This window comes from Anastrepha ludens, chromosome 3, assembly GCF_028408465.1.
Source record: "Anastrepha ludens isolate Willacy chromosome 3, idAnaLude1.1, whole genome shotgun sequence".
NCBI lineage: Eukaryota > Metazoa > Arthropoda > Insecta > Diptera > Tephritidae > Anastrepha > Anastrepha ludens.
The window spans coordinates 77,019,211-77,042,260 of record NC_071499.1 but is presented as its reverse complement, the minus strand read 5'-3'; the positions used below and the strand labels follow the sequence as shown (position 1 = coordinate 77,042,260).

Genomic DNA, 23,050 nt, shown 5'->3' with positions numbered 1-23,050 from the left:
TCTAAGCCCGTAGTACGCTTTAATGTTAAATGTTAGTACGCGGAATGTTAAATAAAGCTGGAAGTGCATACATGAGGAAGCTCATACTCTTACTTAGAGGCAACTAAAGATATCTGATATCCCTTCTCTAACTTGTTGCGTGCGTCTTGGCATTGTTCTACAAATGGAGGTACCTATAAGCTTTGTGCTATCTCCGAATAGCAGAGGGCTTTTTATGAGAAGATTTGTTAAGGCAAAAATGCAATCCGTCATAGCCTTCCGGGCAGCGACCGTTGCTATCATTTGATATTTTTTCTACAATTTGCTGTTTCATATTCACAGACTACTTTAATACCACTTGTTAGTAGGGACACCAATATTATCTGTCTAACATGTACCGAGCCTAGAAATTTCTTAAATGTACAATAGAAAAAATTGAATGATGAAGAATTTCTTTTAATGATTCAAAACTCAATGTAGGCAAACATTTCTCGAATCATGTACTTATATATAGAATAATATATATTTTAAATCATATTTACTGAAGTTTTAGTTAGAAATATCGGTTTGACATTTGAAAAAGCAGAACAAATCATACATTCATCTACAATAAAATAGATGTGCCGCACTTAGACCAGTTTTGGCCATTCTACTTTTCCTTATCTTAGTATCCATTAATTTTTAAAAAGTTTAGCCCTTAATATTATATAACAAAAACTACAATTATAGAATGTAAGAAACCGTTTTTTCACACTCTGTGCAAAAAACTGAGGAAAATCTGCAATTTTACGACGTTTTAGAATAATTTTTAGTACTCAGTTTTATGGTCCTTTCAATTCTAGTATAGAAAAGTGTAAGTTGCAAGTGGCGACAAAATACCGTTGGTGTTTGCTAATTTTTTTTCTGACAGTGACACGCATTTTCTTCCATACAAAGTACGTTCAAAATTTTTTTATAAATATAGGGCAAGACATGGCTAGCTTCGTCAACAAAAAGATATCAAAAATCAATGGTATTTTGTAGCCACTTTCAATGTGAATTGTATACAAGAATTTAATTTGCAATACCGAAAATTATTCTAAAAACTCTAATAAAAGAGTTCAAAATTAGTTTAGAATTTTCATAGTTTTCATAATTTTAGTACAGAATTTTAAAAAACAATTCATATGGGCTTTTTTGTTGTGTAGTGAACTAAATTTTTATAAATTTATTAATAAATGCCAAGTAAAGAAATCTAAAATCTTCTATTTTATTGTTCAAGTAAAAGTAGTTCTTACTTAAAAAAAAAATGTTCTACTTACACATTTTTGGTGTGACTAATTGCACATTTTGAACATCCACTACACTTGTACGACTACGTTGAAAGCCTATAAGCCATCAGCAGAAATCTCTAACACTTTTCTTGTTCGTTCCGAATTGCTGTTGCTGATAAACTATAGAAATAAAATTGTATCATTCGATATTCGATACTTTCCACAGCGAAAAAATGCACTGACACATCAACTCCAAATTGACAGTTCCAAATAATATGTTTTTGTTCAAGTGAAAGGTGAGATATGAAAATATTTTATAAATAATTATTTTACTACTGATTAATAGATGTGTCGCTTTCAATACTTTTCAGCTAAAATGTAAAATGTTCAATGAAAAACTTAAATTGTTTACAGTTAACAAAAAATTCGGCGCGATTATCTTGAATATGCAATTATGTGGAAGTGCAATATACTGTACACAAAATTGACAAATTCTTTTTTACTGCAAATAATTCATAATTGATGTAAATTTAGTTTCCATCAGCAACATCAAAATTAATTATAAAACGTTATGCTTCATTTCCTGTGGCTCACGCTCACAGCTTTTTACACGCTCTCTTTGGTATCATAGATACGAGCAGGCTTTATTTGGCTTATCGAAATTCCCATTGAAGTGTGTTCACTGTGGGTCTGTTAACACTCTGTAGGAAAAACTGAATAAACAGAAATATTTCAAATCCATTAACAACAATTAAGTGACTACATTTTCTGGCCTAGGTGGAGCGATGCAACAAAATACCATTATGGTGAATTTGCAATTTTCACTGTACATCAATCACCAGTTCAATGCACTAGACGCAGCGCAGCAAAGAGAATCGACTAGTATATAAACATTTATACAGACTGCATTTCCCACGGGGCTTTTTCCGGCGCCTGTACATATGTATGTATGTACTATACTCGTATGAATGTGTGCTTATTAATCTGGTAGTTTCGTTTGCTTCATACGCATCAGCTGCAGCAAGAGTTTTATTTGATTTCCTTTTCAATTTATTTCATTTATTTATAAATTTTTTTAATAGTAATATACACATTTCATAAAAGTATAATGCCAATGGAATTGGAATTGTGTATTCAAACTTTTTATGTATAATATGTACTTACATATGTATATATTACAAAAATAAAATTTCAGCTAGTTAGCTTTTAAATGAATAAATTATTTAATGCATTTCATTCAAAAATAATTTGTTTAATTTAAATGTGTTTATTAGTTCGGCTATTTTTGCTTTTTTTCAATGCGGCAAATAAAATTATGCAATGAAATTTCGGCAATGCGAAAAATAGTGTGCCTAGCAAATATTTCCTTTTTCATACGCCTTAATAGTTTCTCTAAATATTTAATAAATTCAAATTTAAAAATTTTTACTTATATCATTTCCATTGAACATATCACATAAAATAGTATGGAAAAACAAAGAATGATAAATACAGACAGGCTACATTTGGCAGACTTATTAGGTGAACTTTTTCGCTATGTGCTTCAAATATGTATTTAATTTAAATTTTCACACTTCTCATACCGTTTTGTTAAAAGAAAAAACGCAATGTATTCCAGCCCCCAAAATATGTAATTAAAAAGACCCTAGCTGCTAGTTGCCTTCCTACTCTAAAACAATTATTTATAATTTATATATATAACAATTTTTAATTATATTTCATGTGAATAAATAAGTAAATAGGATTTAAAATTTTGTACGCAAAAAATAAAAAAAAGTATCAGAACAACTTTGCACAACAAAATCAGCATGAAAATTTGCATTTCTCAGTGGTCTTTCTCAAAGAAATAAAGCCTGAACTTTCATATCCACAAGGTCTTCAAGGCTTTGCGTATTACAGTTTAGGAATGAAGATTTTAGATTATTGCATATTGGTGAAACGGATTTCATTCAAGAAGATGATTTTTTTTTTAATTAATTTTTTTATTTCCTATCTGTTAAGCATGAAGCAATATTGTTACTTAAAGCTATTTATTTAATTTAAGAGACATTTATGGAATGCACCCCGTGACGGAACCATTTACTAATTTCATGATAAATATTATTATAGACTAATTTATTATGATATGAGGTCTGTTGTAGCCTTTCTCTTGAGTCTATTGAGGTTATGGGATTTGCAATTATTTCTGTGGCAAGGAGGTTTGAATGCGATTGGAGTCGAGAGTTGTGTGATTTAGCATACTTTCTTATTTCTGCAGTTATTGTGTTGTTACTTTGAGATCACCATAAATTTTTGCATTTGTGATATAGTAAAGGGCGTGTGAGTTCATTCTGAGGGATTTAGACTGGAACCTTTGAAGTATTTTGATGTTTGAGTTAGCTGCAGTGCTCCTCAGTTGGATGGCATATGTCCATACTGGTTTCAAGATAGCAGAGTAAAGTGAGAGCTTTCAAGAGAACCATAAGAATTTCGATGTAGTAACCAATATAGGGTTCTGAGTTTTATTCCTAGAGCCTTCCGTTTAGTGAAAATATGGAAAATATGCATGTAAGTTTGCTATCAAGATGCATGTCGAGATATTTTGTGACGTTGGTTTGGGGTATGATTATATTATTGAGCTTAACTGTTGGGCGAATTTTTCGATTTAGTGTAAAAGGGACTTGGGAAGATTTTATCTCGTTTGGATTATTGCGCCATTCAAGACCTTTCTGTAGATTTTGGGAGGCCACCTGGGAGTGGGAGTCAAGTGTGAGTACGGCATTATCATCCACGAACGTTTCGACTATTGTTTCTTCAGAAGCTGGAAGAGTGTCTTTTATTTTATAGAGCTAGCCATCATGCCAAACGCGGTCAAAGGCTTGAGTTATATCGAGCGTATACGCTGTGCAATATTTTCTTTGTTCAAATGTTTCGTGGAAGCTGCTTATGAGTCTGTGGACTAGTTCGATGATGCAGTGTTGGTGATTTGGGATTATATTTCGGTCTTCAATGATAGGCATAATTCTTTTGAGAAAAATGAATTTCATTAATTTAGACGCAATAAGCAATAGGCTGATGGACCGGTATGATTCGACTTGTTCAGCTCTTTCCTTGGTTTGAGGAAAATTAGTATTAATATGCTAGAATCATAAATGAGAGGGACAAATGAGAATATTTGACAGACCTCATCATAAACAATGGCGTTTGAACCGCAAAAATTTCAAATGAAGCTCCCTGGGCGATACTTTTTTAAAAAACCCAAATCAGAATTTATATTCAAAATAGGAAGTTAACAACAATTTTTAATTTAGTTAATGGGAAAGCTATAAAGAATGCTCCAAATTTAAGTGAATATCTCTTAGCAAAATTCCAAAATATATATTTCATGGAGGATATCAAAAAAATTAATTTTAAATACAGAATCCATATTTGAACAAACAACTTCAATGCCAGCAAACACGTAAAAAGCTATTACTACTTATAAATAAAACACAAAAAAAATGAATTATGTTTTAAGAGTGGACGTAAACTTGTATGAGGTACCATTGCTTTAATTATCATTTATGAATTAAGGTAATGTAAATTGCAAATATAATAGGTAAATGTTTCGCAAATTTCTTTGACTTAATAGGCCTTCCGTCAGTAGTTAGCGTACACGGTTTTATTCAGATTGCCTTCACATGAGCTGAAAGCCACAACACACCAAGCCGGAAGCAAATTATGGTATTTAGACTCTTCGTGAATTTAAATTCAATTCTGTGCTACTTGGGGAATAGAACGAAATTTTTGTACGACCCTAACTAGGGTATTTCTCCTTTAACGCCGGAGAAAAGAAACCGTAAGCTGGTTTTTTGATATTATGTGATCAAGCTATTTCTGCCTCCTATTTATAAAAATTTATATTTTTTTGTTTCACCACACGTATTTTGCAGTCTGTACTTCATAAAAGCCAATATCAGTGCCTACATTTTCTTATTTTTTATCTATTTGTTCATATTTGCAAAACAAACGATTTTTTTAATGAAATATAAGCTCACATTGCAAAAAATAGTTTCTTTTTTTCACCGAAATTATAACATGCATTACGTTTAAATAATTACTTAGCCAATGTACTTAAGAAAAATATTAAGACTTACGTGAGCTGCACCGAAAATATAACCAAAATACGTGTTTTTAAAATATAAATAAAATTAGATTTAAAAAATATTTTTTTTAATTGTATGTTTGCCTTTTATTAAAATTGAATAAAGGAAAACTTTCAAAACTCAACCAATCGGTGAGGACGATTTAGACTTATAACACACTATGAAAAAAGTATTTTCTCACCCATTAAATTCTTGAAAATTAGCATATTTACAATTACAATTTTTTGTTTCGCAAGTAACACCATTTTAATCTTAAGGGTCATATCATCAGTTATTCTTATCAAATTATTCCGAGCCAGTTATGTGACCTAACTTGGGAGGAGTTATGTTCAAGTACGGACTTCCCACATTGTTATTCTCACTACCGACGCACAATAAGGCTTAACTGCTTCTTCAGTACTTCAAAAATAATTTTTGCTAGAGAAAAAAATTGTATTTGTATTACAGACATTTCTCAACATGACATGGGATAGAGAAAACAGTCGGCTTAGTACGTACCAAAGTAACCAAACTTTCGCGCAAACCAAATGTAATACAAACCAACTTACTAAAAACTAAAAACAATATTTAATGTTGTCTTCTGACACACGCTATTTATTTTATTGTGAATGTTATTTAAATAAACACTTTTTCGTTACCTTACATAAATCATACCGCTTTAAAGGTGGTACTATTTAAATTTGTACTTTCCTTGGCACAGCTTAAAAGTCAAAATGAAACCCAGTGACAGTAAGACAAAAAATTTAAAGTCTCGATTGGACTGCCACTTAAACACTTACTCAATAAAAACCGGCAGTAATAATAATCGGTTCATTAAAATTTTTGAACATCACCCAATTCTTCTTTACTTTATAAAGCACAACCGGCGCGAGGGCATAAAGGCCTTAGAGACTGAAGTCCTGGCTACAATACGAGCCTAGTTATAGGATTTGCAGATGTCATAGCAGCGAGCGAGAGTTATAGGATTTATAGATGACATACCACTAGTCATAGTGGCAAAACATTAATGAGAAATTATTGGGTAACTAGTAAACTGCTCAATTCTTAACAAATAGTTAAACATTGCATCGAACTGATGTGTCGTAAGACCAGCAGGTACTGAAGCACATAGAAACTATGTCAAGATAGCTGAAAAAGTTTAAGAAGGTGATGCTAAGCTGATGATATCATAGTGCTGATAAATGAAAGTACAAATATGTTGCATACGAGAACAATTAAATTATCGCTGCTGTAACAGTATAAAAATTTCCGATATAGGTTTGAGAAATACTAGTGGTGTGAACAGTGCTTGGCACGTAGTTAACACAGAACCGACTGCCATAAAAATGATAGAAATGGATTATAGTTATGATATACTTATACGCACAGCTAGCGATCATTGGACGTATCGTCTGAAAAGACATGGTTCAGGTGTTTCGACTTATACAAATAATCATACTCGTAAAGATTTCAGCATAAATTCTTGCTGTGTAGAAAATGCTATTAAAGACATTGAATATTGTGCGCAATTTACAGCCGAATGGAACGACTTTAGCACTAAGGTCAGGAAGCCGCTTAAGGTAACAACCTTGTTAATGTTATGCTTACATCGAAAGAAAATCTATAAGTTTTCAGCAAAATGGCATTATACCAACTAAACTATGCATCCTGCATTTCGCAGGACATCACAGAAAGCAAGTGGGCGCTCTCCTTCTGTAAGGTATGTAATTCTTACCGGTAAGTCAACAGAAGGAGGTAAATAAAGCAAGTATGGGACAAATCTCATTTTCGTTTGAATGGATGTATAGCTAAACGAAATTAATGTGGAGAATATGGTTGAGAAGCCATTTCATTCCTCTGGTTTTACATTGTTAGGTGCGCTTATAGTCATCCGATGCAATAGGGTAAATGTTTTCGAAAATATCGTTGGAAAAAATATGTGTTTAATTTGAAATAAACAAGCTTAAACTTAAGAATCAATGCGGAAATGGTCCAAAAATTATTTTTAGCGCTCACAAAAAAGTTGGCTTAGGACCAATTAATTGATTTTGGTTTTTTGACTGTTTCTTATAGATTAACCCTTTCGCGATATTGTTGCCATATGGCAACAGTAAACTTTAAAAGGCCGTCAACACTCTCTTGTAAAAAATATCAACTTTTTTGTTACATATTTTCAAAAATTGAAGTTTAATGGTTAAAAAGAAATAAAATAAATAATAACCGCCCATTATATATCGGTAATACAGCACTTCACTATGAAATTTGTATTTTGCATTTTTAGATTTTTGAGGCATTTTGGGCAAATGTTTTCAACAATTTTTGAATAAAGTATATAGAAAAATGTTCAATCTGTCATTTGGCATATAAATACAATATTTTTTCGCTCGCAGCTTTAAAAGCTGTGCTAATTTTTAAAACTAAGCTTGTTGCCATATGGCAACAAATTTCTCGTAAGGTGTTAACTTGCATTAGATTGCAGAAGAAGTTTATTTGCGATTGAAACCAATACAAAACATTTGTTGTCATATGGCAACATTAAAAAAAAAGCACTTAACAAAAAAAAAAAAAAAAAAAATTTATTTGTATTGTTATTGGTCCTAAAATAAATACTCAATACTAAATAGATACTAAAAATGCGATGCCATTAGTTATTTTTTGTTTTTTTACATTTGTTAAAATAAATTAAAACAATTTCTCCGAATAAATTTCCTCGAATAAATTTTTATTTAGCACAATATGGATTACTTTCAAGACAAAAAAGGCTCTTGGCATTTTCGCTGAACCTTTAATGTGAAACTTTAAATGAGTTTTTCTCGAAAAGTTGGGTCTGGTCGTTAACCACGTCCATTTTGAACTGCTGTAGAAAGTAGTGCTAGCGGCTGATTTTGTCGCAACAAAGCTCATCCGCATATCCATGAGACCTACGCTAGCTTAGCAACCGAGGTAAAACTATCTGCTTACTCTCGATTCGTATTTGGGTTATTTTCCTTATAGCGTTCGAACGAATGCTCGACATTTTTTTTATGGAAGAAAGCAACCAATACCCACATGAGCCAAACTTCCACTTTACTATGTCAAAATTGGTCCATAAAACGTATTTCATATAAATATGATATTTTAATAAAGAAGTGAGAAACTTTCATGAACAATTCTTGAACTTTGATTTTTTAATTTGCACGTAGCTTAAAATTTGGATTATAAATGACCGAAACTTATCAAAACGTCCGAGTCTTGTACTTATTTAAAACAGCAAAGCCTGTTAGCCATCGAAACATTGAGAGTAATTGCAGAGCCGATGAACTATCGAGACTCGGCACCAAATTGATCGATGAGTACATAGACAATGACATAGACATACCCTTACAAACATGTAAGCTACTTAACCTTGAAGAAATCGTAAGGAAAGCAAACGAAAAATGGCGTAATGAAGCCACCTGCAAAATCGCCCATCAACTGTGGCCGACTCTCAAAGCTAAACGCACAGAATCTTTGCTAAGCTAAAATAAGCACAGTCCTAGCACACTGATTTCAGTCATAACGGGGCATTGTCTAATAGGTAACACGCCCAAAGGATGGATGTGCAAGCACATGACATCTGCAGAAGTTGTCTTTACAAGGTAGAGGAAGAGACAATCTGACACCTTCTGTGCCATTGTCCTGCTCTATCCAGACGGCGATTTGCTATTTAAGGCAGACAATTTTTTAAAGAATTGGAAGATATCAGTTACGCAGAAATAGAAGGTATTCTAAAATTTTTGAAAAGCGCACACTGGTTTTGGGAGAAACAGGGAAAGCTCCCCACACGCATAATGGGCTATGAGCCTGAGTATGTCCCACAGGACAACCGCTTCAACCTAACCTAACCCAACCATAGTCTGTAAGCATATTACGTATTAATTAAAAATGTATATTAAATGAAATGAAAATCTATTTCTCAAGCTAATATTTTCTGAGGAGCGCTTCGACTTTTTTCTGAAAATTCAATAAATATTTTTTCTGCATACCACCTTATGTTAAAATTTCTAACAAAATACTTGAATTTTAAAAATCTTGCGTTTTTATTAACATTTGCTACATGCTTTTTATTCTGTATGTAAATACATGTGTAGTTATTAATTATCCGGTTGTATTACCCGGTCCTGTTAAGCCTGTTTCTGAGCCTCCTATTTCGTCGCCTTTGTCTTCTTTCAGCACGTCTTGCTTTTCTCCTTGCGGCATGTCTTCTTCTTCTTGCACGCGCTAGTCTTCTTCTTCTCCTTGCGGCACGTCTTCTACGTCTTGCGGCGGCATTACTATTACTACTTGAAGCAACTGCTGTTGTAGTGGTAGTTGAAGCTGTTGTTGTCGTTGTTGATGTTGTTGTTGAGTTCGTCGTTGAAGTTGAATTAGTGGTTTGGGCCCTGGATTCGGGCAAATTTGTGATCACCACAAATAAAACACCCAACAAAGCTAAGCGTAGAAGTGTCATGTCTCTAATCGACTATCTTCCAAATCCGGTCAATATTCGACTATGTTTTCAGAGCGAGGCACTATGTCTTTTATACTAGAATTATCTCCACTACTTTAATGTACCTATCACTCTATGTTTGCATAAAATGTACTTGGTATTGTAACTTGTATAGGTTTCAGAAACATCTGTATAATTAATTATTGGAAAAATGTTGACAATCGAACAATTTGTTGATAACTTAAATAAACAACACGGAAATAAAGTGTCTGAAACCTATATTCATACGTATTTCAATTTTTCACATTAAAATTGGTTTTGTCTGAGCTACGTACATATATTAATATGTAAATAATTATGAATGTGTCAATAAGGAAATCGTACCATCAATCATTCCGACATTTTGATAAAATCGGTTTTCAAGATTTGTTTGAGAATTCTTTCAGAGAAATCAGTAAGCATCAAAAACATAGACTTTCAAAATCTCAAATGTAATACGTGACCAAATACAAATTGTATATACGTTTTTCTTTAACTCCTTGTGGAGCACCGGGCGGTCTGTGAATTTGACGATTCGTTAGCAATTAAGATTCGAATAAGTAGGTTGCTAGCCTGCCTATCCTAGCTTGGTGATGGTTAAAGAAACTACCTACACCTCCAAGCAAGTGTTGCCTATTTTGTTCTGTATGTGATATTTTATTCCCCACCTACCCTGCATATCTGCCGAGCGTTCCCCTATCCACCACTTGGGGACACGACCGATGGGAGACAGGCAACTTCACATCAAATAGAAAAACAGAACATAAAAGAAACACGATTAGGGTTTTTATCGCCATTTTTTTGAAAGCTGTGAGAGGTCTACTGAATGAACTTTTTCTAGCTTACGGTACTGACAACATTTTGGTATTTTATTTATAATTTTGTGTACAATTCATGTTTTTACTCAAATTTGTAGAAATTGCTTATCTCAGGCGTGATTAAAAGCGAACAAAAATGTTTTCCGGTTGTTTGTTTTTTTGTAAATTATAATTTCGTAAATTATTGTAATGTGAAAATCACAAGGTTGCCAACATTTTTTCAATACGGTGAATATCGCTTTTTAGAGCAATCTAAAAAATACTATATTTCAAAAATACTACAATACATTGCCTCAATTTATACCTTCATTCTCCTAATGGCCAAATTAATTTTATTTTTAAGTTAAACTTCCTTTATTATTGATGATTTTGTGTAATGTTCAAAAAAATAATTCAGTATTCAAAGTATCATCGGATGATTTCTCATACTTCAGACGGTAAATAACAAATATTTCCTGAACTTAATTTGGTTTGAGAGAGGAAGTTTGCCGAGAGGCCAGATTTGTTTGAAAGCATCCCAAGGATTTTACACCAATATTCCACACCATTTCCCAGGACTACCATTTTTTTTTTTGTCCAAAAGCTCATTAAATATTTTCGATCAGCCATCCTATTCAGTCGATATTGTACAATTTCGCGACCAAATAAATAGAAAGAAAATTCAAATTAGTTATTCTACTCCTGCTACCTGTTTAAATGAACTTTGGTTTTATCAAACGTGGTTGTAGATTCACCGATGGGGCACAACGCAGTGGACGTCCAAATGAGGCGATAACACCAAAAAACATTAAAAAAATCCACAAAATCGTTGAAATGAATGATATCGAAAACTAAAGTTGCGTGAGTTAGCAGATATCCTAAAGATATCAAAAAAAAAACTTCTTAGCTTTATATTCTACTAGCTTTAACCCTCGGCCCCGCTCGCGTAGGAGTAGTTTTGAGGGATTTAGGATATGTAGATAAAAGAATTACAAACAATAATTTCATAGAAAATAATTTTTTATTAATAACCATAATATTACAATACCCGGGGTCCGTTGCTAAGCCTCGTTGAATAAAATCAAAACAACCAATCAGAAAAATATCAAGCAAAATTATTTTTATTAATTTTCTATCTCAAACCGTTTTTGAACTTTGCACTTGGGTCATAGTTGAACAGCTTATGCGGATTATGAAGTCTAGAGTGTGCTATAAATAGTGGGAAACAGGAAAAACTAAGATTGTTTAGATTAAATTTAAGCAAATATTCGATTATTAGTGACGAATGAGAGTGGTGGCAAGGCCTCGGGGCTGTGGGAAGGGAGTTCCATCATAAAAACATGCCTATAACCTTCATTGGGTGAAAATATAAATGTATAAACATTTTTACGTCATTTGGTGTTGTCGTATCGTAATGATGCGCGGACAAAGTACAGACATTCACCTTTATAGTATAGATAATTATTTCACTATGAGAAAGCTTTGTTCAAAGTGGATGTCGCGTTTACTCACTGTTGACCAAAAACAGGGCAACACGCCGTGTCACAAGTCAATCAAAGCTACATGAACTGAACTTCGAATTGCTCCAACATCCACCGTATTCACCAGATTTGGCTCTCAGCGATTACTGGCTGCAGATTTAAAAAATATACTAACCGCTAAGAAATTTTGCTCGAATGAAGAGTTCATCGCTGAAACTGAGGTATATTTTGAGGCACAAGATAAATTGTTCTACAAAGGTTATACTGAAATGACAAAACAATTCCGGAAGGACAGTATTGTTATTGATGGAAATTTTCTTCTTCTTCTTGATTGGCGCGATATCCGTTTACGAGATTTCTTTTTTTTTTCTTTTTATATCTCCCCTTTATTAAATTAATTACAGGATGTGATATATTAACAATATGTAATTTTTGTACAATTAGGGTCTATTATGTTGTTTTACCAATGTAAGAAGAATCTGTTATAATTAATATATTATTTTTTTTGTTTTTTGTTTTGTTTTGTAATTAAACTGAATTCTTATAGTTAGATCAGCCGGTGTGAGTCGCTTTAATCTTTGTTAATATTTTCTACCGGTACTATTTTACGTATTTGTTCGTTTTGGTGGACTGACAGTCGCTGGATATGCTTAGTGCTACATTTAGTGATTGTTTCTTGAATAGTGTCTATGTTTAAGCCACGATGTATGGCTTCATTGGAAATAAACCAACCAGCATTTGTTATATTTCGTGATATTTTGGATTGTGTTCGCTGTATGAGCTGAAGATTTGTATTTTTAGCCGTATATCCAGATAGGAGTAGTATTTCACGTGGCGAGAAATTGATGAAAATTACTTTGATGAATAAAGCTGATTTTGAACAAAAAAATCTTGATTTTTTAAATATTTTTAATGCTTTCCCGAGCTAAACTGTTTTTTCAGAATTGTTTATGTTTTAAACAAAATCATACAAATCAAACTTTTAAATCCTGTCAAAAAAATACTTTTAAAATACCAACCAGGTTTTTGAGGCACTTCCAAATATGCACTTTAATGTACCCTAATTTAGTGGGCTGAGATATTCACAATAAGCCAAGTCTTGGAAAAGACCCATTAAAGCAGAAACATCCCATTCGACAATACGAAAAGGAGTTGCCTATATGCCGCGATGCCTGAATTTGGTATCTCTGTAAAACTAATATATTACTTCTATGTGAAATGACGCTGCTCAATATCAGCAGCGCCGACAGAATTGCGAATAATCTCTCCGAGTCGTGTAAAACCAAACGAGGTTTCTGACTGATGTTGGAAAAGATCGTGCGAGCCGCAGAACTCAATAGCTCAGGCACAATTTTTTATAAAAGCGTACAATTTTTGGCGTATGCCGATGATATTGACATCATTAGCCTTAACAACCGTGCTGTTAATTTGACCTTTCCAAACTGGATAAAGAAGCAAAGCAAATGAGTCTGGTGGTGAAAGAGTCATCAAACCAGCAGTCAGCGCACTCGCACCCACGTCACTGTTGATCGTTATGATTTCAATATTGTAAGATACTTCGTTTATCTGGGCCGATAAGAACCTTTCCAGCAAGTGCTAGTTTGGACTAAGTAGGAAATTGAGTAGTAAATTCCCCTCTCGATGAACAAAACTAACACTTTACAAGACTCTCATCGTGCCCGTCTTAACGTATGGCGCAGAGGCTTGGACTATGACAACATCCCATGAAGCGACCCTTGGAATGTTTGAGGGAAAGATTCTGCGGAAGATTTTTAGACCTTTCCACGTCGGTGACGGCGAATATCGTAGGCGATGGAACGATGAGCTGTATGATCTTAACGACGGCATAGACAGACCGCAGCAAATAAAGATTCAGTGGCTTCCTTGGCTGGGTAATATCGTCCTATTGGATGCAAACGCTCCAGTTCTGAAAGTGTTCGATGCGGTACCAGCTGGTGGTAGCAGAGGAAGAGGAACGGCTCCTTTGCGTTGGAAATATCTGGTGGAGAAGGACTTGGTTTCACTTGGTGCGTGCAATTGGCGCCGGTTAGTACGAGAAAGAAACGACTGGCGCGCTTTGCTAAACTCGACCAAAATCGCGTAAGCGGCTATCGCGCCAATTAAGAAGAAGAAGAGAACCCAGAGTAGTACTTCCTGGCATGTCATATTCACTCTGCGAGTATTTGAGTCGCTTGCATTATTTCACGTTTTCAACCTGTACTCGAACTTATTTACCAAAATACGAATCTCACAGCAATTTTATTATGAGAATTTGCACGTTTTGAAAAACCAATTTAAAAAAAAAATTAAAAATCTTGCGTTTTTATTAAGATTTGCTACATGCTTTTTATTCTGTATGTAAATACATGTGTAGTTATTAATTATCCGGTTGTATTACCCGGTCCTATTAAGTCTGTTTCTGAGCCTCCTATTTTCTCGCCTTTGTCTCCTTTCAGCACGTCTTGCTTTTCTCCTTGCGGCATGTTGTCTTCTTCTTTCACGCGCTAGTCTTCTTCTTCTCCTTGCGGCACGTTTTCTACGTCTTGCAGCGGCATTACTATTACTACTTGAAGCAACTGTTGTTGTAGTGGTAGTTGCAGCTGTTGTTGTAGTTGTAGTTGTTGTCGTCGTTGCAGTTGAATTAGTGGTTGCGGCCTTCGATTCGGGCAAATTTGTGATCACCACAAATAAAACACCCAACAAAGCTAAACGTAGAAGTGTCATGTCTCTAATCGACTATCTTCCAAATCCGGTCGATACTCGACTATCTTTTCAGAGCGAGGCACTACCTCTTATACCAGAATTATCTCCACTACTTGAATATACCTATCACTCTATGTTTTCATTTAATGTACATGAGTAACGGTTCCAGAAACATCTGTACAATTAGTTTTTGGAAAAATATTGACTAGCAAAAAATTTGTTGATAACTCAAATATGCAAAATAAAAATAGAAAAAATATGTATTGGGTTCAACGATTGGACTTCGTAAAACGTGCACGCGGTGGTCATCAAAAGAAATCGAATTTCATACTTAAATGTATATGTTCAAACTCGATAATAAAAAAAAAAAATTAGTTAAAAAAGTCAAACCGTTTGTGTTTTATTCAAAAAAGTTCAAAAGTTGAAGCGCTCTTACTGAAAAACCGTATATATAATATAAATGTAACACTTTAGGTAGTTTTTTTTTATCTAAACTATATACAAATGATACACAAGTATATAAATACACATGTATGTGTCAGTAGTAAGTTATAACATCGTTAATTTCTTCATCTTGATCAAATCAATTTTGAGTATTTCGGTCTGAAATGTAAATCAGCCTAGTCTTCAAAATCATAATCTAACCTCAAACCGTTTAGAAAATCGAAAAGGTGTTTCTTGCAAGGTCAAATAAAAAAGCAAAGTTTTACTCTGCGAGAAAAAGAAGCCAATTGAGTTTCGCCTAATTTAGTATCTTGAATCATCCTGCGAAGTCACTTTAATCCTCGTTCTGATATTGGTACGCTTTTGAGACTGATTTTCAATGTAATAGCGGTAGCTGTAGACAAGTTTAGACTCATAAAATTTAAGTACCTTTCAGACGATGATGCTGAGCGATGCACGTCACACATTAGTAATTACCCACTAAAATTGAGTTCCATTTCATGGTTTTTTGAGCGAATATGGGAATTTGCCATAACGATTTACAAGCAATGGGGTGCATACATGATATGGTGTAGTATGGTTAACCAAAAAATCTAATTTGGTCTTCCCAAGTAGGTTGCTCTAAACTAATCTTTGATATATGCATACTATTAAATATCCTGGACTGGGACCTTTGAGAATAACAGTTAGTAGCATCAGGCATCCTACGCTTAAGAGAAGCATCCTGGGAAGGTCTCAAAAATCTAAGGCTTTCTCCTGGACAAAACACAGATTGGAGAGAAATTTTGACGCAAAATCCCAATCAGAAAAATATAGAGGAGTAATCACTGCACTCCACATGGCACATTGGCTCTAAGATTGAAGGCAAAGTAGAAATAATGCTGCCTCTTGAAACCCACCCTTAAGACTTCCATTTCGATAAAACAGTCACTGCAGCATTTTACAGGCTGAAGAATCAAGAATGATACTTCTTTATATTTATTAATAACCAGTTATTTGAAATTGTGGACTCTACCACTTTCAATGCTAAACTTGTAATGAATTACCGCCATCCAGTGCAGGAGATAACCACGCAGAATAGGTTCCATCTTACTTGTTTCCTTATTTACCGGGACATAGAGAAAAACTGCATATTAGATGGGCTTGCAAGGAAAGGTACGTCAAAGCTAATTCCTCCTTTGGCACTTGCGAACTGTTACTTAGGAAATTTTGAAGTGTTTCTAATTTACCGCGGGTCGACGGGGACGAAACTAAACCCAAAACAAGCGCAAGGGATATGCTATATACTTTCGCTATACACAAATAAAGGATTGGATATCTCGGGACACCTTTTGCAGTATAAACTTCATAGCATCATGGGCGTCTGCGTCACTAGCATTCAATAGGGCGCTGGTTCGCTAACCACTATGGATAGAGATAAATGATATAAACGATTTTTTTCTAATAGCAGTTGCCCCTCAATGACAACGACAAATCTCCCAGTGCCCTTCTACGGCGAAAATATTTATGATGAAAAACTATCTGCCGTTAGGAGGTGGCATAAAACTGAAGGTATCTCCATTTGTGGTACAACATCACGACAAACACCACAAATCGCAGCAGGAGCTCGGCTAATCGTTTGGATAATATGCGAATTATAGATACATATATAAAAAAATTGGATGGCGATTTTTGACTTCTGAACAGCAAGCCATCACTTCGCCTTGGGAGGCTTTGTCAGAAGGCTTAAGATATATCAGAAAATACTAAATCGCAAGACGTGATTCAGTGACTCACGAGTTAATGGGTACCATGTTTGAGTGTGTCTCTAATGTCATTAGACAGATGCGATTTTGTATTGAAAACATTTCTGAGACAGTTTGGTATTTGTCGTCAAAGAAAATTCACGACATATTTTAAAGTTCCCCTTCAATAAGCTCAAATCCACAGGCTATATGGCTGAATATATGAAAAGTGTTTGGGTATGTATGCTGTAAAAGCCAATTGTGACCAATTTCGGTCGACATTCATCGATTCTATTATGGTGGTATTTCCGTTAAAAGAACCCAATTGTCGAAAATGTCGGTACAGCAATGAAAACGGGGTCTATTTGACCTAAGGACGGTGCAACTTGTCACACTGCCAAAGTTACACTCGAACTTTTGGCTACCGTTTTTGAATTCCGATATCGATTGGCCGCCTCGGAGCTGTGATTTAAGCCCGTTAGACTATTTTTTTGTGGGAAGCCGTTAAGGACAAATGCTTTATGAATCATCCAGAGACGATTGATGCTTTAAAACACGAAATCGAGGTTGCCATTCATGAAATTGGAACCCAAACAATCGAAAATGTGTTTAAAAATTGGGTTGATCCTATAGCCTACTGTAAAGCCAGTCGTGGCAGTTATTTGAACGATATTATTTTTTATTCATAAATGACAATGTTCAATCTTCAAAAAAAAAAAAAAAAAAAAATGAAAAAAGTATTGATTAGTTTTTTTTTTATAGCCGATTCAAAAAGCAAATTTTATGTGGCCCATCTTATATATTTCATTCATAAATATTCTATAGGTAATTGAAATCTTCCAATAACACAGTGCGACAAATTTGAACCTTTTTTCTCATACATGATAAAATCGGCACGCAATACTATAACTCGAATAGGTGTTTTTTAGTTTTTCACCATCACCATCACCATCACCATCACCATCACGTAGAAAAGTTTTGCAATTTCTATAAAATTATATCGCATAGACATAAATGAAAGAAGAATATCAAGAGAATTGAAAAATATTTTTTTATAGTAATCCATGGCTCAATTATAAAAGGTTGTGTAGAGTTTGACAACTGATTTCCCATGCAGCCTAATTCATTGAAGCAATTTAGAAGTAAGCAAAAAATTGTGATAGGTTTATCGCCTTTCTAAAAAGATGGTTAAAAATTGAAAAGAGGTCGGTCTAATGTAAACCATAAAATAAATATATGATATTTCAAAAATAGTACTTAATTATTCATTCTTTAACACAACTATTCCCATAAATTTGTCACATATACTACTTTATATATTGGCAATGCATGCATATCTACAAGTGCCTAGTTACCAAGTTCTGTATATACAATATTTTATCGTATTTTTGTTTGTAAGGCTTTAATTTAGTAATGTTTCCCAAGTTTACTATGCTTTTTTCAGAAAGAATTATGATATCAAAAATCTCGTAGTTTGACAATCGATTGGGTTAACCGAAACCATAAAGAAATAAAGTACACCGTAACTTAGTAGTTTCAACTTGATCGTTGGATTTTAACAATTTCCGCAACTTCCGGTACATCGTGGAAAAGCTTTGGCCACCTATATCTTAAGCAAGTTTGATGGAATTTCACTTAAGCCTAACTATAAATAAAAATCTTATTTCTACATCACAACATGTCTATAAATAAAAAAATAAAATAAATAATTGGCGCGTACACTTCTGTTAGGTGTTTGGCAGAGCTCCTCCCCCTATTTGTGGTGCGCGTCTTGATGTTGTTCCACAAATGGAGGGACCTACAGTTTCAAGCCGACTCCGAACGGCAGATATTTTTATAAGGAGCTTTTTCATGGCAGAAATAAACTCGGAGGTTTGCCATTGCCTGCCGAGGGGCGACCGCTATTAGAAAAATGTTTCTATTAATTTTGCTTTCACCGAGATTCGAACCAACGACCTCTCTGTGAATTCCGAATGGTAATCACGCACCAACCCATTCGGCTACGGCGGCATGCCTATACGAAAGGAAAATCGGGAGAGACATCTCTACATAACCTTATTTACATCGCAGAGAGTTCATTGCATAAACAAGAATTTGCTCTACCTGCTTGTATTGATATTGAAGGAGCCTTTAACAGCATTGAAGGGGAAACAATCACCGCAGTACTCACTGATCTTGGGGTAGAACCGGGCTTGGTAGGCTTCTTTGGCAAAATGTTACATAGCAGAATCATTGAAGCGAATCTAGAAGAATCGGTACTCAGGAGAGAGGTACACCGTTTTTATGGAACGCAGTTGTAAATAAACTTCTTTAATACTGGAATGGGTGAATTTTAACGTGATAGCTTACGCCGATGATGTTGTTATTGCTGTCTCTACATTAAAAGACCGAGTACAAAATGCTCTAAATATACTTTATAGGTGAGCAGAAAAGTGTGGTGATTTCGGAGGAACCAAGTACTTGGAATTAACCATAATAGGAAATTGACTTGGAAATCAAACATCTTAGAAAGAGTTAGGAAAACGAGCCTAGCGCTAAGGTGCCTGATTGGCCTTACACTGCTGTCATCACACCCATTCTTCTATATGGAAATGTTGTCTGGTGGTGTGCTATGCAAAAAAAAAACCTAATTCTAATTTATTGAATAAGGTGCAGAGATCAGAGGAATTAGCAATATGTGGCGTCATGAAGACCTTGCCATCCATGGCTTTGGTCGTTATATTGCATCTGCCACCCCTGGATCTCTTCTGCAAATACTCAGCGCCCAATAACGCTTTAGGGCTCAGAGCAAGCTCACAATGGAAGACTGTCACATATGGACGTTCAACCATCTTCGACTCCTATACGGATATACCCAGTGTTGTGATTATCACCCTCCCATTCTATAATTTGAATGGAATTTCTCAATGAAAATCACTTTTAGATTGGAATAGCTTGAAGAAGATCCATCACCCAACACACCCGTTAAGATCTACACGGATGGATCTAAATTGGACACCAGTGTAGAATCAGGGTTATATTGCGAAGAGCTTTTTATCAGTGAATCCTGTAAATGACCGGATCAGTGTAGTGCTTTTCAAACGGAAATAAACATTATTCATGAAGCTCTAAGATGGTTAGAGATAAACAGAATATCACCAACAGATTAAGGAGTGTCTTACAGTGTCGCCCATATCTTAATGAGATGACTTAATAATATCGTATTATCTTATGATGGGTTCCATCAGACCGCAGAGTTACACCAGAGAGCTGTAGGGCTGACCAACTTGCAAGAGAACATGTACCTGTATGCCAAACATAAATAATTTTATGGGGGTACCTCTTGCAACTTGTAAGCTTCTTGTAATATACGCCCTAATCAGTTCTGCAAATCAAAGATAGATTAGTGCCAATACCTGTAAAATTGCCAGGCAAACATGGCCAAGGCTACATCTAAGTCTGTCCAAAAATATTATAAAATTGAGTAGACTTCAAATTAGGACCTTAGTAGGGGCCCTCGCAGGACATAGTCTTATAGGAAATCACGCAAGGAGAATGGAGGAGGAGTTGGAAAAAATTCAACACCTTTTTTGCACATGCCCGGCTCTAGCCAGAAGCAGGAACCGATATTTAAGATCGCACTTCTTGATAAATATAGATAATCTATTCACTTTAGGTATCACTAACCTTTTGCGCTTTGTCCAAAGCTCAGTACGGTTCAATCTGGAAGGGAAAATGTAGCCCAACCGCTGCGGCTCAATACAGACCCATTTCGTGGTCTAAGTGGTATCACTGTCTCTATGTGCGATGCGGCTGCCAAACCTAACCTAGCTTAAGTTTCCACAAGAAATATGTTCTTCCCATTCTCAGAAGGTTTATATACAAATTTTGGATACTGCCTTTGCCATATCGTTCCAAGCTCAAATAATTGTTTTGGTTGGGTCTTCCAACTTTTTTAATCCGCCCCTCACAAACTATTTGACGGACATTGAATTTTAATTTATTCAGTTTCACAAGTCATGCCTTAAGATGGGTCAATTCTTTTTCCAGGTAAAACAAACAACAATCAGTTTATGATTTAATAAAATTCGTTGAAACAAAACTACACTTTTTAAATAAAAAAAATATAATATATTTACGCTGTGTGCGTAGAAGCGTCAACCAAAGGGACCATCCTTATTTCAGCAATGCAAAATTTCAACAAGCATCGGAAGAACATCACTAGTCAATTTAGCCCGATCTCAAAATTCGTCGCCGAAAAGTGATACACGTAAATTTTTCGTCTTGTTTCAATGAAGTGAACGACAGGAACTAACTTAGGGCTCTTTTTTGGCCACGTTTTGTGGCACCATAAAAACAGTATTGTCAGCTTACTTTTTTAGCAAAAGTTTTCATTTTCATTTATACTTTTGAGTTCTTTTTCTTTAGAATTTGCTCTGAAATAATAATGGCATTTCCAAGAGGACATCACGGATTTATCAACTAGCTCAAGATGGCCGGCACAGGGTGCAAATCATACCTTTAATTATTGCTTCATCATATCACCCTATGTCACCAAATAATTTGCAGCTGTTTTTAATTATAACTTAACCAAGTAATGGATATAAATTGGCCAACTACAGTCAACAAATAGTCAAATTGATACTTTGAATTGAAAAGCGGTTGGTTAGTTTTATTCTATTAGTAAACGTATGATTGTGAAAGCAGTCCATAATAATTTGTATCCCTATTTAGTTTTAATAAATAAATCCTGTGAAAATTTTTACGGTTATTGGTGACCGAAAATTAAAAAAAAATTTTACCTCACTTCTTGCCATAGATTATTATGAAAAAAAAAATTGTTTAATTCCCCTGGCATTCTTCTTGGTATACGCGGGTCAATGACGAAAATTTCAAAAAATATATTTAACATTTTTGGCAAGTATTGTACAAAAAAAATTTGTTTTTAAATCTCTTGACATTCCTTTTTCCTTTAAGCGTCCAATTTCTATAACAAAAAAGCCCACTTTACATCTTTGGGCCACGGCAGTTATAAAACCAAATTTTTTTTTGAATTCTCTTGACATTCTTTTTTCAATTGATATTCATGCATATGTCCATGACGAAAATTTCAAAAAACATGTTTTCTTTTCTTGAGCAATGATTGTATACTTTTATATAATTAAAATAATTTTTTTTATAATGAAACGTAACCGAAACTTTGTAGAAGTCCCATAGAATTTAATAGAACAATTTCTGTTTGTATCCATATAAATTTTTGTGATTATTTTTCTCAATTTATTTTTATTTTTTTTATCTGAAATAAGTTAATTCTACACAGCGATCGCTCTTACAACTATTTATAAAACTCAATTTGCTGTATGTTTAACAAATTGCAAACCAAAAACTAAAATCATTTACGCTTAAATACAAGTACACAAATTTTCAATGTTCCAAAATAATTTATATTTGTACAAGTGCATATCATCCTACCGCACACACATATTTAGTGCATTGGATGGAATTTTATATGTGGCTATGCATTTCCACTTACCTTTTTGATGCCAAAACTAAATCACGCGCTCGTTTGTTGTCTATCTAAAAGCTGCAGCACACTTGAAGAACTATCGTCATGCAATATGGATATGTTGCGAAGCGTTAATGCGCTCACATACACAGAGAAAAACACTTGAACACAAATATATTTAGTTAGAGTACACTTTTCAATGCCTCCAAATATTCTTATTGTTTTTGGTTTAAATGCTTGCAAATATTTTTGAGTATGTTTTTTTTTGTGTTTTGATGCTGTAATCACTTGCTTTATGATCGGCGTTGAGCGGCTTGCACAATTTCGATGTAGTAAGCACTTGAAAATTATTGTTTCCCCTCCAAATGATGGCAATTTATTTGTTTCGAATAAATTTTCGTTGATGATGTATAAATGCTAAGCACTCGCACACATATGTAATAAATAGATTTATATGTTATTATTGTTTTTGGTTGTATATTAGAAAAAATTTGTTCAACACATTGTCTATTATTCGTTTGCTATCTATTTTTGTATTTATGTTCTTGTGATATTTTATTTGGCTTTTACTCATTCAACCGGCCGATAGATTTAT

General features: G+C 34.3%; 1 protein-coding gene across 1 annotated transcript; it reads right to left on the bottom strand.

Annotated features, from left to right (window-relative positions):
• Window positions 1-9,574: 9,574 nt before the first annotated feature.
• On the bottom strand, window positions 9,575-14,823 carry LOC128857562 (exocyst complex component 5-like). The gene is made up of 2 exons (XM_054093314.1): window positions 14,640-14,823; window positions 9,575-9,735 (listed from the first exon to the last, which is right to left on the bottom strand). The coding sequence occupies exons 1-2, from the start codon at window positions 14,821-14,823 to the stop codon at window positions 9,575-9,577; spliced, it is 345 nt and encodes a 114-aa protein (XP_053949289.1).
• Window positions 14,824-23,050: the final 8,227 nt, after the last annotated feature.